The sequence below is a fragment of the Micropterus dolomieu genome, linkage group LG21 (assembly GCF_021292245.1).
Source record: "Micropterus dolomieu isolate WLL.071019.BEF.003 ecotype Adirondacks linkage group LG21, ASM2129224v1, whole genome shotgun sequence".
Lineage (NCBI taxonomy): Eukaryota > Metazoa > Chordata > Actinopteri > Centrarchiformes > Centrarchidae > Micropterus > Micropterus dolomieu.
Window position 1 is genome coordinate 15757628 of NC_060170.1, and position 13531 is coordinate 15771158.

Sequence of the window (13531 nt, forward strand, 5' to 3'; positions counted from 1 at the left end):
AATGTTAGTTTCTGTTTGAGCACTTAGGCTCAGTGTATGAATGTGTGTGACTGGTGAATGCAGATGTAGTGTAAAAGCGCTTTGAGTGGTCGAAAAGACTAGAAAGGCGCTATACAAGTACGGAGCATTAAAATCCACTTTGTGTGGATTTTATGTGATTATGGCATATTTCAAATGGTTCTGTTGCATATATTTTAAATTGTAGAAAAATTCAGCCCAAATGTCTACACAAAATCACATAAAATCCACTTTGTGTGGATTTTATGTGATTATGGCATATTTCAAATGGTTCTGTTGCATATATTTTAAATTGTAGAAAAATTCAGCCCAAATGTCTACACAAAGTGGCTTTAATGTCGTCATGTGGCCGTGTGGCCACTCCGATTTTGGGTATACTCCTGAAATGTAGTGGATGAATGTATCTTTAGTTTACTTTTGACTGTTTGGTTTACCTGGTGCTCTCTAGGCCATCACCTCCACAGCGGTCAGACTTTGACATGGCATCACTCTGACACTCTGCACAGACCAGCCTCTCTCTCACCAACTGAGCACTCCACAGTTTGAGTTTACACGCTGCACTGGCCTGTTTCACCCGCAGGTGCACACAGTAACTGCAAACACAGAGTAAAGAGAGAGAAAGAGAAAGGAAAAGTGTCAAAAATTATTTACTTGATTTCACTTACATTTACTTAAATCTGCCAAAATTACAGAAAGTCAAATCACACATTTTTGGGCTCACAAAACTACAGATGTAAACCTGTGAGAACTAAACAGGGTACTGCTCACACACTTCTGTAGCCAACACATTTTCAACTTCCACATGTGTAGGAAATAATAGTCTGTTCATTTCATTGTGAATTTTTGTTGTTGCACACTTCCATTGCTATGTTGTGGCTTTTGCATTTGTGTTTTCTGTTAATGCGCTTGTGTTTTGGCACAACAGGCTTGACACCACGCCTAACATGCAGCGGTCCTATTACATCTCCTCCTCTGTCTTCCACAGTCAAAGGCATACAATTCTCTTAATTTTCTCCTTTCACAGAGAGCGAAACTACTGACATGTAGCCATCCTATTACATGCCCACTGGACCTGATTTCTACCAATTTCCTCCAATCTAAATCTCCTACCATGGTGTCAGCAGTCACTCAGGTGACAAATACTTCTCTGGCTTCGGGAACTTTCCCAGCTGCCTTCAAAAGGGCTCGGGTTACACCGCTACTCAAAAATCCCTCCCTCAACCCTGCTCAAGTTGAGAAGTATCGGCTATGTACGTCTTCCATTTCTATCCTAAATTACTGAAAGGGCGATCTTCAAACATTTTTAAGAATTCCTCCCATGGAATGACCTCTTTGACCCATGTCAGTCAGGTTTTAAGAGTGGCCACTCCACTAAAACGGCTCTGTTGTCTGACAGAAGCCCTAAGATCAGCTAAAGCTTTAGTCCAGTCCTCGGTTCTTATCCTGTTAGATCTATCGGCTGCCTTTGACACAGTCAACCAGAACATCCTGATATCTGCACTCTCTGCAATGGGCATCTCAGACATTGCACTCCTTTGGTTCAAGGACACTTGGCGTCCTCTCACTGCATCTCCACAGGGGTGTCCCAAAGCTCTGTGCTAAGGCCCCTTCTTTTCTCAATTTACAACACCTCACTTGGGCCGATCATTCGCTCGCATGGTTTCTCTTAGCACTGCTACGCAGACGATATGCAACCCTACCTGTACTTCTCGCCAGACGACCTCACCATCTCTGCACAGATCACGGACTGTCTCATATCACATATCAGCATGAATGAAGTCTTGCCACCTTCAGTTAAACCTCTGTAAGACTGAACCTCTGTAAGACTGAACCAGCTAAGCAATCTATCCACCATAACATCATGATTGATGACAAAATGTCCTTTTCAGACCATGTTGCCGTTGTCTTCTGGTCATGCCTCTTTGCTCTATACAACATTAGAAAAATCAGGCCCTACCCTACCTACCTTAGTACACCACCCAGCTTCTGGTACAGGCCATGGTTATCCCTCACCTCGACTATTGCAATGCCCTCTTAGCGGGTCTTCAATGGTTTTTGATCAACCCAAAAGGACTCATGTCACCCCACTACTCAGGGACCTCCATGTTTGCATACAGAGTAACTACTGGGTCTGGGTCCCATCTACCTAAACTACATAATACAAGCTTACGTTCCTTCTTTGCCACTGCGCTCCTCCATCTGGTTCTGCCATCCCTACACACGAGGCAATCTCAGTCCCGGCTGTTCTTATCTGTGACACCACGATGGTGGAACAAGCTACCACACGCCATCAGAGCAGCGTCCCTCTCTAACTTCAAGAAGCTCTTGAAAACTCATCTCTTCCAGAAACACTTCCTCTTATAACACCTCTAACCCCCAAACTCTTACATGCACGTCATGTGCTCTTTTTCTTCTCATGTTGATTGCACTATTTGTTAACTCTTATTGCTTCCCTTATGTGTTAATAGCTCTTACTGGCATCTATGGTTGCTCGTAGATCTTACTATACTGACACTTGTATGTGTTCCTAAAATGTAAGTTACTTTGGATAAAAGCATCTGCAAAATGAGTGAATGTAAATGTAAATATTTTTTAATTCACAAAACACTTTGGATATGCAGTTTGTTTGACACATCTCAGCCACTGTACACCTCTTCTCTTACTGTTGAAGCAGTTCAAGAGTAAAAAGCTATTTAATGTGACTGAGTGATGAACACAAAGCCAGCAAGCTGTGCTTGATCACAAGTATAACCAGAGAAAAGAAAAATCAAACTTGTTTTTCTCCTCACTGTGTTCTTTGGCAGGCACTTTGAACTTTTGCACTATTTATTTTGTCTCTGATTCAGCCATCTGTGACACAACACCATCCCCTATGGGGTGGTTTGTCAAAGAAAACATGAAGCTGTAGTTTTTTCTTAGGGTGATTCCTGTCCACCAGTAACACAGAATTTTCTTTTTCTTTTTTAGCTCATCCAGTATTATTATTCAGGTCTGATTTAGAGTGTCCATGCTTGGTTGCTACAAGGCAAACAAGCAAATAATAAACTAATGAAAATGACTCAATAAACATGGTAGAAAGAGAAGAGAAGATTTTACATAATCACTTATGCTTGAAGGATTCTATCAGCAATTATCATTAGCATATATACCTATGGGAATATTTTAAAATTAAATGAGGTTTTAACACTCAATACATACACACATGATTTCTGAAAAGGGGACTGCAATAGCCTCCTGGCAATTTCTAACCTCCACATCTTTGTGAGATATTACTCATTCAGATAATGTCACAGATATGACAGAGATCTAAAGACAACTACCGTCATCATTTCCTGTCATTTTAACCCCTTGTTTTGTGGGTCAATTTACAGCACCAGGGACATATCAGGGCACCAGATGTCTGTGTGAAATCACCCTAACTCTGTTGTCCATGCTGGATGGCTTATATTTATGAGTAATGTGCTTACAATCCCCTGATGTTTTGCATTTCAGTCAAAACAAGCATATCCGATGTCCACTTTAATCATTGTGAAAGGCTGTGGCCTGTCAGGAAACCAGCCATGATTTTATTTCTTGGTCTCTGATTTTTCCAGCTCTGAGAACATCTGCAATCAGCTCAGGTCAAATGTGGCACCCATGCAGGGAGGGAGGGTTTCCCTTTAACATGGATTATGATTGCTTTATCAGTAAAGGTCAGCTCATGATGCAGATATTAAATGACGCAATTGTGTAACGCCGTCAAAGCAATTTCAAGGCTCTGCATGCTATGGCAACCTTAGCCTTGGTCTGTACTCTCTAATCTTTTGGAACACAGCCTGCTGAGCACAAAGACTTTTAAAACAGACATGAACCTCAAGTGCAAAATCCTATATCAGAGTGGTTGATATTCGTCTTTGGAGGTTGAACAAAAGAGGTTTATGCCAAGGTGTGCTAGCTAACACAACAACATTTTCTTATATAAAATGATTGCTAAAATGCACAAAAAAGCACATGTTATAGTTGTTGGTTATAATTGTAGTCATAAAAAAAGTTATGCTTTTAATGTTATTATCAAGTATGCATTGGAAATATAAAGCCAATAAAATTTACCCAGAGTGTAAAGATAGCATTTTAGAAATTAAACTCTTCAGTTCCTATAAAATCTCAATCTCTGTCCAGGACATATGATCATTCTATGCTCCACACATTTCATCTGTAATTACCGCCTCTCTGCATCGACTGCACATGAAAGTCAGTGCTACAGACAAAAACAAAGTGGGATGGCTGGGCCAGTCGTGTGTTTGTTTGCAGTCTTGTAATAGAGGCCTTACCTGGCCTTCTCCTCCTTCATCAGCATGTGTGGTCGCCTCCAAGGGTCCTTGAAGTTCCTCTTGAAAGAATCAGGCAGGATCTTTGCCACCTCTGCAGGTCAGGTGTGGGGATGAAAAAGTGGAAATGAAAGAGGTAACATTCAGGTCAGATAAGCTCTTATTTTCACTGAAGAGTATCTTTTTTAATTACAGAAATAAACACATCCCACATTTCATCTGTAGAAGCTCATCCCATGATTCAAAATGACTCAAAGTGGAGTGTGAGGCAGTGGTACTCAGTTTTCCTTGGAAATCTCCTGCTTGGAAAAGTGGGTGTGTTATTACTGGGAAAGTGATTCAATAGTAAAGAGCATCACTGAGGCATTTGAAATAGTGCAGCTGGAGATACGGCTTCAGAATAGATGTGCACATTATGTGTTGCTTACAGTAACAGTGTTAACAAGAGGTACCCCAGAGAATACTGAATCACCAAATTAATATGTAACAGAGTTCAGAGCAGGAGTGTGTGCATGCATAAATGCATGCACGTAGGAGCAGGTAGAAAAGGTCATGTTCTCACCTTTCGCAGTACTGCATATGGCATTGTTTCCAAAGCATCCTCGACGCTGTTTGAGGTCAGGACAGGGTGTGCCTCCGTTTCTAGGGGGAACAGACACTTGCCGACTCCTTTCCGTGCTGCCAACTCCACATGGAGATGTGCATGATGACCAGGGACCCCATGATCCCACCACACAGTCAATGGCTGCTAGGGAAGCAGGGAGACAGAGAGATCAGCTGAGGGTTTTAGATAAACATAGGGAGAAAAACATGCAATCCAAAGATGGGGAAAAGGTTGTAAGATATGAATAGGATAAATAGAAAGATAATCTGGAACATCTTAGTGGTAATAGGTTGCTTTAGGATTTCTCATTGTTACATGCAGAGAAGGTCAAGTACCTTTTTCAGAAACTGAGAAGATTTAAAGACATTAGGGCAGCAAAGAAAGACACACAGACAAGCTCTCTCCAGCTGTTCTGTTACAATAAATGCTCAAATTCTGACAAATTATTTTATCTTTACCCCATGAATAGTTGTGAACTTTCCCGTAATCTTTGCTATCATGCCTAACTGCATGGCTGACAGTGTGAGTTGCAACACACACCCATACATAGAGTTGCATAATATTGCACTGAGCATTTACTCAGGTAGGTAGGCGGCAAAAGAGTGACTGGGTCATTACCATCTACTAATGTGAGACCAGCCAAACCCCAGACCCAGGAAGTCTGCGACCCAGGTCAAATGCGGGGGGCCATTCAAATAAGAGGCTAATTTTGCATCCTGTTCTCTCTGGTTTGCCTCTACCCCACACTTCAACACACACACAAATACAGCACACCACATAAACAAAGCAGCAGCAGCAATCAGGCTTCCCGTTCAGTAGGTTTATTTAGCCAATTACACCAGACTAAGAGGAAGCTGTATTAGTTAGATGGCTGCTCTGATCAAAGCCAAGAGTCTCCAGCAGCAATCAAGCCTTGTCCAACACAGAGATTTAACCTCAGCAGATATTTAACAGCCTTGTTTTAGAGAGGAAGTGTCCACTCCGAACACAAATTAATAAACGCAAACATTTGTTTACCCAAAAATACTTACTATTCAAAAGCCTGGTATTGGTGTGATGCTTCTTTGTAGATATTAAAAGTTTAATACAATGAGAGCCGGTGCACACAGCTTGAAGCTATTAGACGTTCTTGGGGAAATTATAGGGAGGGAGAGGATAAATATACCATAACTGAATCTAATCCTCCCTCGCCATCTAATCTGTCTCTTTACAATACACACTCACCCTACAGTACAATGCTGCAAGGGAATAAGTATGTGTGTGTGTGAACAGGAGAAAGAGAGAGAGAGAGCTTTCAAGGTGCCGCCTGTTCGGATTATTCCCATGGTCCTGTTGGGGTTTTGGAGGGGGGGGGGGTGGCTGTCTCAGTGACACAGCCCATCCACAAAGCCACTGTGGAATCTCTACATTCCTGCACATTAGTGCTGCCCACCTGACACTTGCTTTTCCCAGATCACCACACACACACACACACACACACACACACACACACACATAAAAAACAATTTCTGTCAGCTTAAACCCACCCACTTGGGCTTGTTCCACCTTTAGTCATCACCCTAAAACACACAGACATACACAGTACCCTGTGTAGACTTGTAGAGTGACATGACCTTCCTTGAATGAACACTGAGGGGCATGATCGAATCAGACACAGAAACCATATCAACTTCCTATTCTTGCCTCCTCCACCTCTTCTTATCCTCCTGTCTTCTAGCCTTTCCTTCCCTCTTCTACATCCTCTGACGTTCACAGGGGCCGTTTTTATGTTGCTGTTGTTCTTTTTCATAGTGGGACACACACAAACAAGCAGTTGAGCTCTTTACTGCAGAGGGTGTGTAATGACACCGATAGGGTCAGCGAGTTCCCGCACCCGAGGGGAAACAGGAATACTGCCTCTCTGATAGACACCAACATACACACTAATAGGGCTAAGGTCCTGTCTGAAAGTCACAGCCTGTTGGCCCCAAGCCACCAGAGGTCAAAGGCAATTACCAAACTGTGGTGGTCCTCCGTCCTGTTTCTGGTACCACCAGTGCGACAGTCCCACCACCCACATGATAACCCTGCTGACAGTCTGACACAGCCTGACCCACAGAGCGTACAGCCACTGTTGTCCCCTGTCCCCATTGTGGATGAGAAAGTCCCCAGTTGGAAGGCACACCACCACCTCTGAACTCCGACCCCAATACAGGAAACACATGGCACTCGTCAGCATGTTCAGCTTTTGTCTTTTTCGATCAGCTGACATTTTTCTACTTTTAGTACTTTGAAGTAGTTTATGTTTCCCTTCATAGACGACTTCTATGATTAAACAGAGACAGTTTTTTTTATCAGCCACTGATCTTAGATCTGTATTCTCCCCCATCTGTTTTCACTTTAGGACTTTTGAACATCATTTGAATCAGATTCTAATACATTGGTGGTTCCTGTGGTCACTGGTCACTGTCAATTAAATCTGATCAAACAACACTCACACAAATACTTATGATATTATGATTAAAAGCCAAGTTTTCAGTGGCTTTGCAGTAGGATAGCTGTAGAGAGGATTACACTGTATTTGAAATCTTAAAAAATAGAGTTGACAGTTTGCTTGGACAGAGTCTGTGGCTACATGGCTAATTTTCCTGGCAGCTGGCAGAGTATCAGACAAATGGCACTAACTGAACCAAACCACTGAATGTGTATCCAACATAAGCACTTTTATCTCCCAACTTGTCAGCCAATCTCCAGTCACACTTGATACAGTGAGATAATAGCGTACTATCTAGCTTTTCAGATTAGCATTCATTAGCTTTTTCTTTCACTCTCCCCCAGAATTCTGCTTCCATTTTAGGGTTTCATAACAAAAGAGTTATCAGACCTGCCCGCCCAATTTGCTTTATCTTCTTCTCCCTTTATCACTTTGTCCCACACTCTCTCTTGTTCTTTCTCCCCCATCTGTCTCCTTTTTTTGGTCCTCTTTTTCACTCTCCCACCCCCTCCAACCACCCCCTCTCCTCTCTGATGGGACCCAGATGTCCAGCTGCTCTGGAGGACCATTGCACCCCAAAAATGTCCCCCACATGTAGAGAGCTGGGCCTTGGTCCCATCAGACAAGCCATAAAATGTTAAGCAACACAAGGGAGAAGACTTTTCATAAGGGTGAAGGACATGGAACTGAACACTAATAACAGGTTAGCACATAAATGTTTCCTGTAGACACCTTGATAAGGGGAGCCAAATAAACCAACCAATTAAAAGGATTCATTACAAACACAGCTGAGACAGATTTTCTGTTAAAATTGCAGAACTGAAGAAGAAGACCTTCTGAATACTGACTGCACTTCCTCTAATAAAACAACAACAAAAACAAGGTCACCTGCTGACCTTCAAAGGCGTAATTCAAAGACAAAGTGGACTTTACTTACTTAAGTAAATTCCCACAGTTGAATGAAAGCACAACAAAACTAGACTCTAGTGTCAAAGTTTGCACATCTACAAGGTTACAGATAAAAACAACTTGAAGAACAAAGAAAAATATATAAAACCATTTTGGATTAGAATTTTATCAAGCGAACAACTCATTGCTCATAAGTACTTTTCTGAAAATTTAGGACAGATTAATAATATCCCCTCTTTCATACAGATATTACCTCATCAACATCACATTAATTAGACAAATGCTTTGGGGGGGGGGGGGTGAAGATGATGTGTTTTGCTCACTATAATAGGAGTAAGAGTCTACAGCCATGCAAGCAGCTCTGTGAGGTTGTACATAAGCACAGTAGCACCAACAATGCCAGTGTCCTGAAGCTAATCTGGTGTGTTTACAATGTTCAACATTTTTAGTTTATCAGGTTAGCATGCTAACATTTTCTAATTAGAACAGAAAATACAGCTAAAGTTGACCTGATGATGGCGCTATAAATAAAAGTTGAGGGATCACCAGTGTTATTACTATTCATGCTGAGGGGGACATGAATGTGTGTACCAAATTCCATGCTAATCCATCCAATAGTTGTTGAGGCATTTCGCTCAGAACCACGAATGTCAATCTTCTAGTGGCACCAGTGGAAAAGTCAGCTGGGATTGATCCTCTGGGGACAACAAATGTCTGTGGAAAGTTTCATGGCAATCCAATCCTAGTTGATGAGATATTTCAGTCTAGATTAAAGTGGTGAACCAATGGACAGACCAACAGTGAAACAATGACAGTGTTAGTCTGAATAATCCATAGTCCCGCTGTGAACAGCTTTCCGTACAACTTCTTTCTATTGAAGAAGTAATTCCTATGAAAGTTGCTGACAGCCTTCAAGTTCAAAATTGACAACAATATTTGTGTTTTCTGGTCATGAAGAGGTCAGATGAAGGACATCAAATTTGCAACCAGAAGTATATACGTATCACAGTCTGTGCAGTATGTGAGTACCAGGAGAAACTGGACAATTAGATGTTTGTCCCAAAAACTACAACAGCTGGGTTGTTTCAGCCAAGCTGGCCAAAAACATTCGCTACTCATAGAGGTTAAAGAAAGAACGTGTGGGAAGCAACGAAGAAAAAGAGGGAGTGAACGTAGGCGGAAAAAAGCAAACATCATGGCATGACAGCATACCGCACCCTAAAGGAAAGGCAGAGAAGCAGAAGTGCCTGCAGGAGAGACAGATGAATGATGAGCAAACCTCTGGTGTATGTGAGGCAGAGGCTACAAAATGTCTTCCTGCTGAAATGAGAACTACCAGACGCCACAGCAGGAGAGGAGCTGCCCTTACCATCCTCCTGTGGGCCAGTTTCATCTATAGAGTCTATGAAGAGGAATGAGCAATTAGAGACTTACTATATGGCTGACTTGGAAATGATGTGATGTATCAAAGGTACACAGGAGACAACTCCCCTCTTGGATTCCTAACACTGTACATGCAGTATTATTCATTTGTGATGATCTGTTAATAACACTTATTGCCCTGTAGCAATAGCATAGCAAGATGAAGAAAGTGAAAATGTCTCATGTGCTCTGCCAGTGCAGAAATATACATCAAGTTCTGCCTCTTCCATGATGTATTTTTCCCGGTATGTTTCAAAATTAGGTCTCTAAGGGACTGACACCAAAGATGGTTGCTTATTTTTACTTATTTGAAAATGGTCTTGTAGCTGAACTGGAAATATGAGAACTTTAAATTACTGTACTAATTTTGGCATGGTGCAGAAAGACTGGCAAAGACAGAAAGACCAGATCCCACTCGAAAGAGCTTTGAGCTTTTGTGTCCAAGTGGTCTCTCTTTTGATGTCACCCACTCCAAGCTCTTTGCTCGGCTACAGCTCACACGACTAAATTACAGACTGTGACAGACAGTACACAGACAGACTCCTTGATGCGTTACAGAGCTGCAGGATCAGATAAAGTCTGAGTGCAATGTGGGTTAGAAAACACCAGGGTGCTTTGATGGAACTGAGCCAAGCCACAAGCTGAATGTTGTGTTTATTCTATAAGGATGCTCAGGTTGCAGAGGGAGGAAGTCAAGTTGTTTTTCTCAGCATCACTCAGTGTTCAATGAGCCATACTGCATTCATAGGTTATGGCCAAAATAACATCATTATCCTGTTCAGATTCAGACAGATCTATAAAACCATTAAAAAAACACATTCCCAATAGTACATTTACTACCAAGAAATAACATCTTTCCAATTTGTAGATGATTATGAGGCTTGTCACATCAATATTTAAGCAGACATAGATATAGATATGTATAGTGAAACATTGTCCAACATGTTTCACCTGCATCACACCAATGTGTGACTCTGATCCCAGAAAGAGATCTGTTTTTTTTTCTGTACGTGTCACATCAGGATTTACCTGTCAGAGCAACACATGAGGTCCACAGTGCTAAAAATCCTTGTTTGACACGTGAGTGAAACGCTGCACATGGCAACCGTTAGCAGACCTCTGAGGGACCAGCTGCTGTTGAGCAGTACAGTGATGACTCACCACTGACCTGAGGTGCTTTCCTGTGCTTACTCTGTTAAGTTTCATCTTGGCAGGCACGAGCGATGGATCAAGTGATGCCTGGACTGCACTCAGCTGGCTGCTGGATGATAAATGTTGCCTCTACATGCCTCTTTGAGTGATTGGTGGATAAAAAGCACAAATTGAGTTGACATTTGAGTCTGCAATATTTCCTCCTATGTGTAGTGAGTTTTAGTTGACAGTAGCCACACCTCTTCATGTGTTGTGACCGCATGACAATAACACCACCAAAATAAAAGCAGTCATGAAGCAAACTGAGATGGGCCACTTGTCTCAACTAAGTTAAAGACTCTACAAATTCAAGTCAAGTAAATTTTATTTCTATAGCCAAAAACACAAATTTGCTTTACAATCTGTGCAACAGACAGATTGATCTTTCCTGAATTCATATTGAATCTTAACTGAAATTAAGGTTAGAGGTCTATGCTTTACGAAAGACTAGTTGTAATGTAAGGTATACAAGTACTGAAGTAAATTGAAATGTGCAAAACACTATATGACATTTTGAAAATAACTGCAGTATAGCGCTTACTCCTTAAACAGTGATTAACAGGTGGTTCAGATATCTTTGCAGTAAACAACGAGGTCTAATTAAGTGTATTACTGCTTCCATCACAGCACGCTTTTAAGTGATTAACTCAAGTCTGGAAGAGGCAGCCTGTTCACATCACAGCAGAGATACAACACTCAAACAAAGGTTCACTATGTATACACTAGCTGTGTCTAAATAGAGGGATAGCTGCAGTATTTTAAGTGCTCTTTGACTTGTAGGACTGACCCTGCAGGTGCTTGTTAAGGTGCACTTAAGATGTGCATCACACTCTTAGTGTAGATAATTATTCTTTGTGAACTTGGGATGTTTCAACGTACTGTAAGAGCTGCCTCTGTCACATCTCAGACACAGCTCTACTGTAATCCTGACCATCTTTGGCAGTCTGTTCCCATGGTGTCCATTCCCTCATTTGTCCATATATAGCAGCAGGCAGGATGATGAGGAAAGAGGTTATACACACTCACATTTTAAGGATTAAGTGAACAGTGAACCTTGAGCTCATGATTCAAAGTGCAGTTTATTCTTTTGTTGTTGATGAGGAAACTGCCATGCTGATTTGTGACTTTGTTGTGATCCCTCACTCCACTTTCTGACCTCTTCATGGCCAGGTTGTGCAGCTTTAATGTTCAAGGGTCAACCTTGCAAACTTACAAACCCCTACACACAACCTGCTGCTGAAGACAGGTGATAACCCTCCAAGTCCCCCTTACAAATGTTCACTTCTGGCTGGTCACTTAAACAAACAGCCTTAATGGGCGCACTAGAGACAGCTATGTGTAGTATGTCTCACTGTCTCCATGTCACCTCGATGCCAGCCATCTCTGGCTCAAACTGGACAACAATGAACAACAGGCGTCACTGGACAGGACACTGTTGGAATCCACGTAAAATCTGATCTGTACAGATTTTGCGTTAATTTCCCCCAAACGCTGAGCTTTCCAGCCTTAAAAGCAACAACAAGTTGTTTCATGTCAAATTTCAGTGACCAGGATAGAACAAACAACTCACCAGATATTTGGCACACACGCTGATAGTCTTCGCAGCAGTCTCCGGTTTTCTGACAGTAGGTATCACAGTAGCACACTGTTTTTCTCTTGCTGTACTCAAAACATTCGTTGTTCCGACCCGTGCAGCAGTTTGGGCTCTCCCTCTCTCTGCAGCCTGCTTCAGCCCGTGGTACAATTTGCCCGCAGAAAAACGCAAAATATCCACAAACGACAAACCCTAGACGCGCTGAGCTCCATCCATGCGCTCCCATGACGGAAACTTTCACCTATCCACACTCACACACTCCGCTGGTGTATGTGTCACTTTGGATGTTGCTTAAACCTGATTTATGTTACACAGACACTTGCGGCATTTTCTAAAATCCAAATCCAAGGTAACTTCGGCACTGACACCTACACGAACAAGTGATGCTTAAAAGTGGAGCCTGGGTGAACACCAGTTCCCCTCTATCCGTCTGTCGGGCACCGCCCCTTGGAGCTACTGTTGATTATTAGGAAAGACATACAGTACCACCTCCCACCCCCTCTCTCTCGTGCGGTTGGTTGTGCAATTTCTAACTCAACAAAGGGGTGCTGTTACAGAATGTCTTATTATTCTCTCAAAAGGTAGTGGACCACCCCAGCTGCTGAAATCCAAATAAGTTGCAAACCAAGACAACATTGATTTTGGGGGTAGACAAACCACCCAAAATAAGCCCTAATGGATGCATTTATAGGGACTTGCACTGTTGCACCAAACATGGAACCAAAAACATTTCCAGGAATGCAAAAGATGAGCTGCACTCAAGTGAAAAGATATCTGTGAAAACTGTTTTAAAACTATCTAGATCAGTTAAGCTTCCGATCAGAAAATCTGATTCAGCACCACGGACAGCGGCGCTGCCACTTTATATCAAAATCAGTAAATAGCCTACAAGAGAAAGTTTAAATCAAAATAACAGTCAGGCAACAGCTACCGCGCAAAATGAGGAGGTCCTTTTTTAGCTGCAGCAACAAAACTATCTTCACTCATCCCATAGAACTAAGAGCATCCAGGCC

General features: G+C 42.1%; 1 protein-coding gene across 2 annotated transcripts in view; it reads right to left on the reverse strand.

Annotated features, from left to right (window-relative positions):
• Nucleotides 1–12930, reverse strand: part of si:dkey-178e17.3 (somatomedin-B and thrombospondin type-1 domain-containing protein) — a 15350-nt gene extending 2420 nt beyond the window's left edge. Inside the window, exons 1-4 of one of the 2 annotated variants that reach the window (XM_046034760.1) lie at nucleotides 12495–12930; nucleotides 4888–5070; nucleotides 4329–4419; nucleotides 453–611 (exon numbers count right to left, since the gene is read on the reverse strand). In XM_046034760.1, the coding sequence (XP_045890716.1) occupies nucleotides 453–611; nucleotides 4329–4419; nucleotides 4888–5070; nucleotides 12495–12744 (683 nt within the window). In that variant the 5' untranslated portion in view covers nucleotides 12745–12930. Of the gene's footprint in view, nucleotides 1–452; nucleotides 612–4328; nucleotides 4420–4887; nucleotides 5074–12494 lie in introns of both variants that reach the window. The other variant, XM_046034759.1, reaches the window with a different exon arrangement.
• Between the last annotated feature and the right edge of the window lie 601 nt (nucleotides 12931–13531).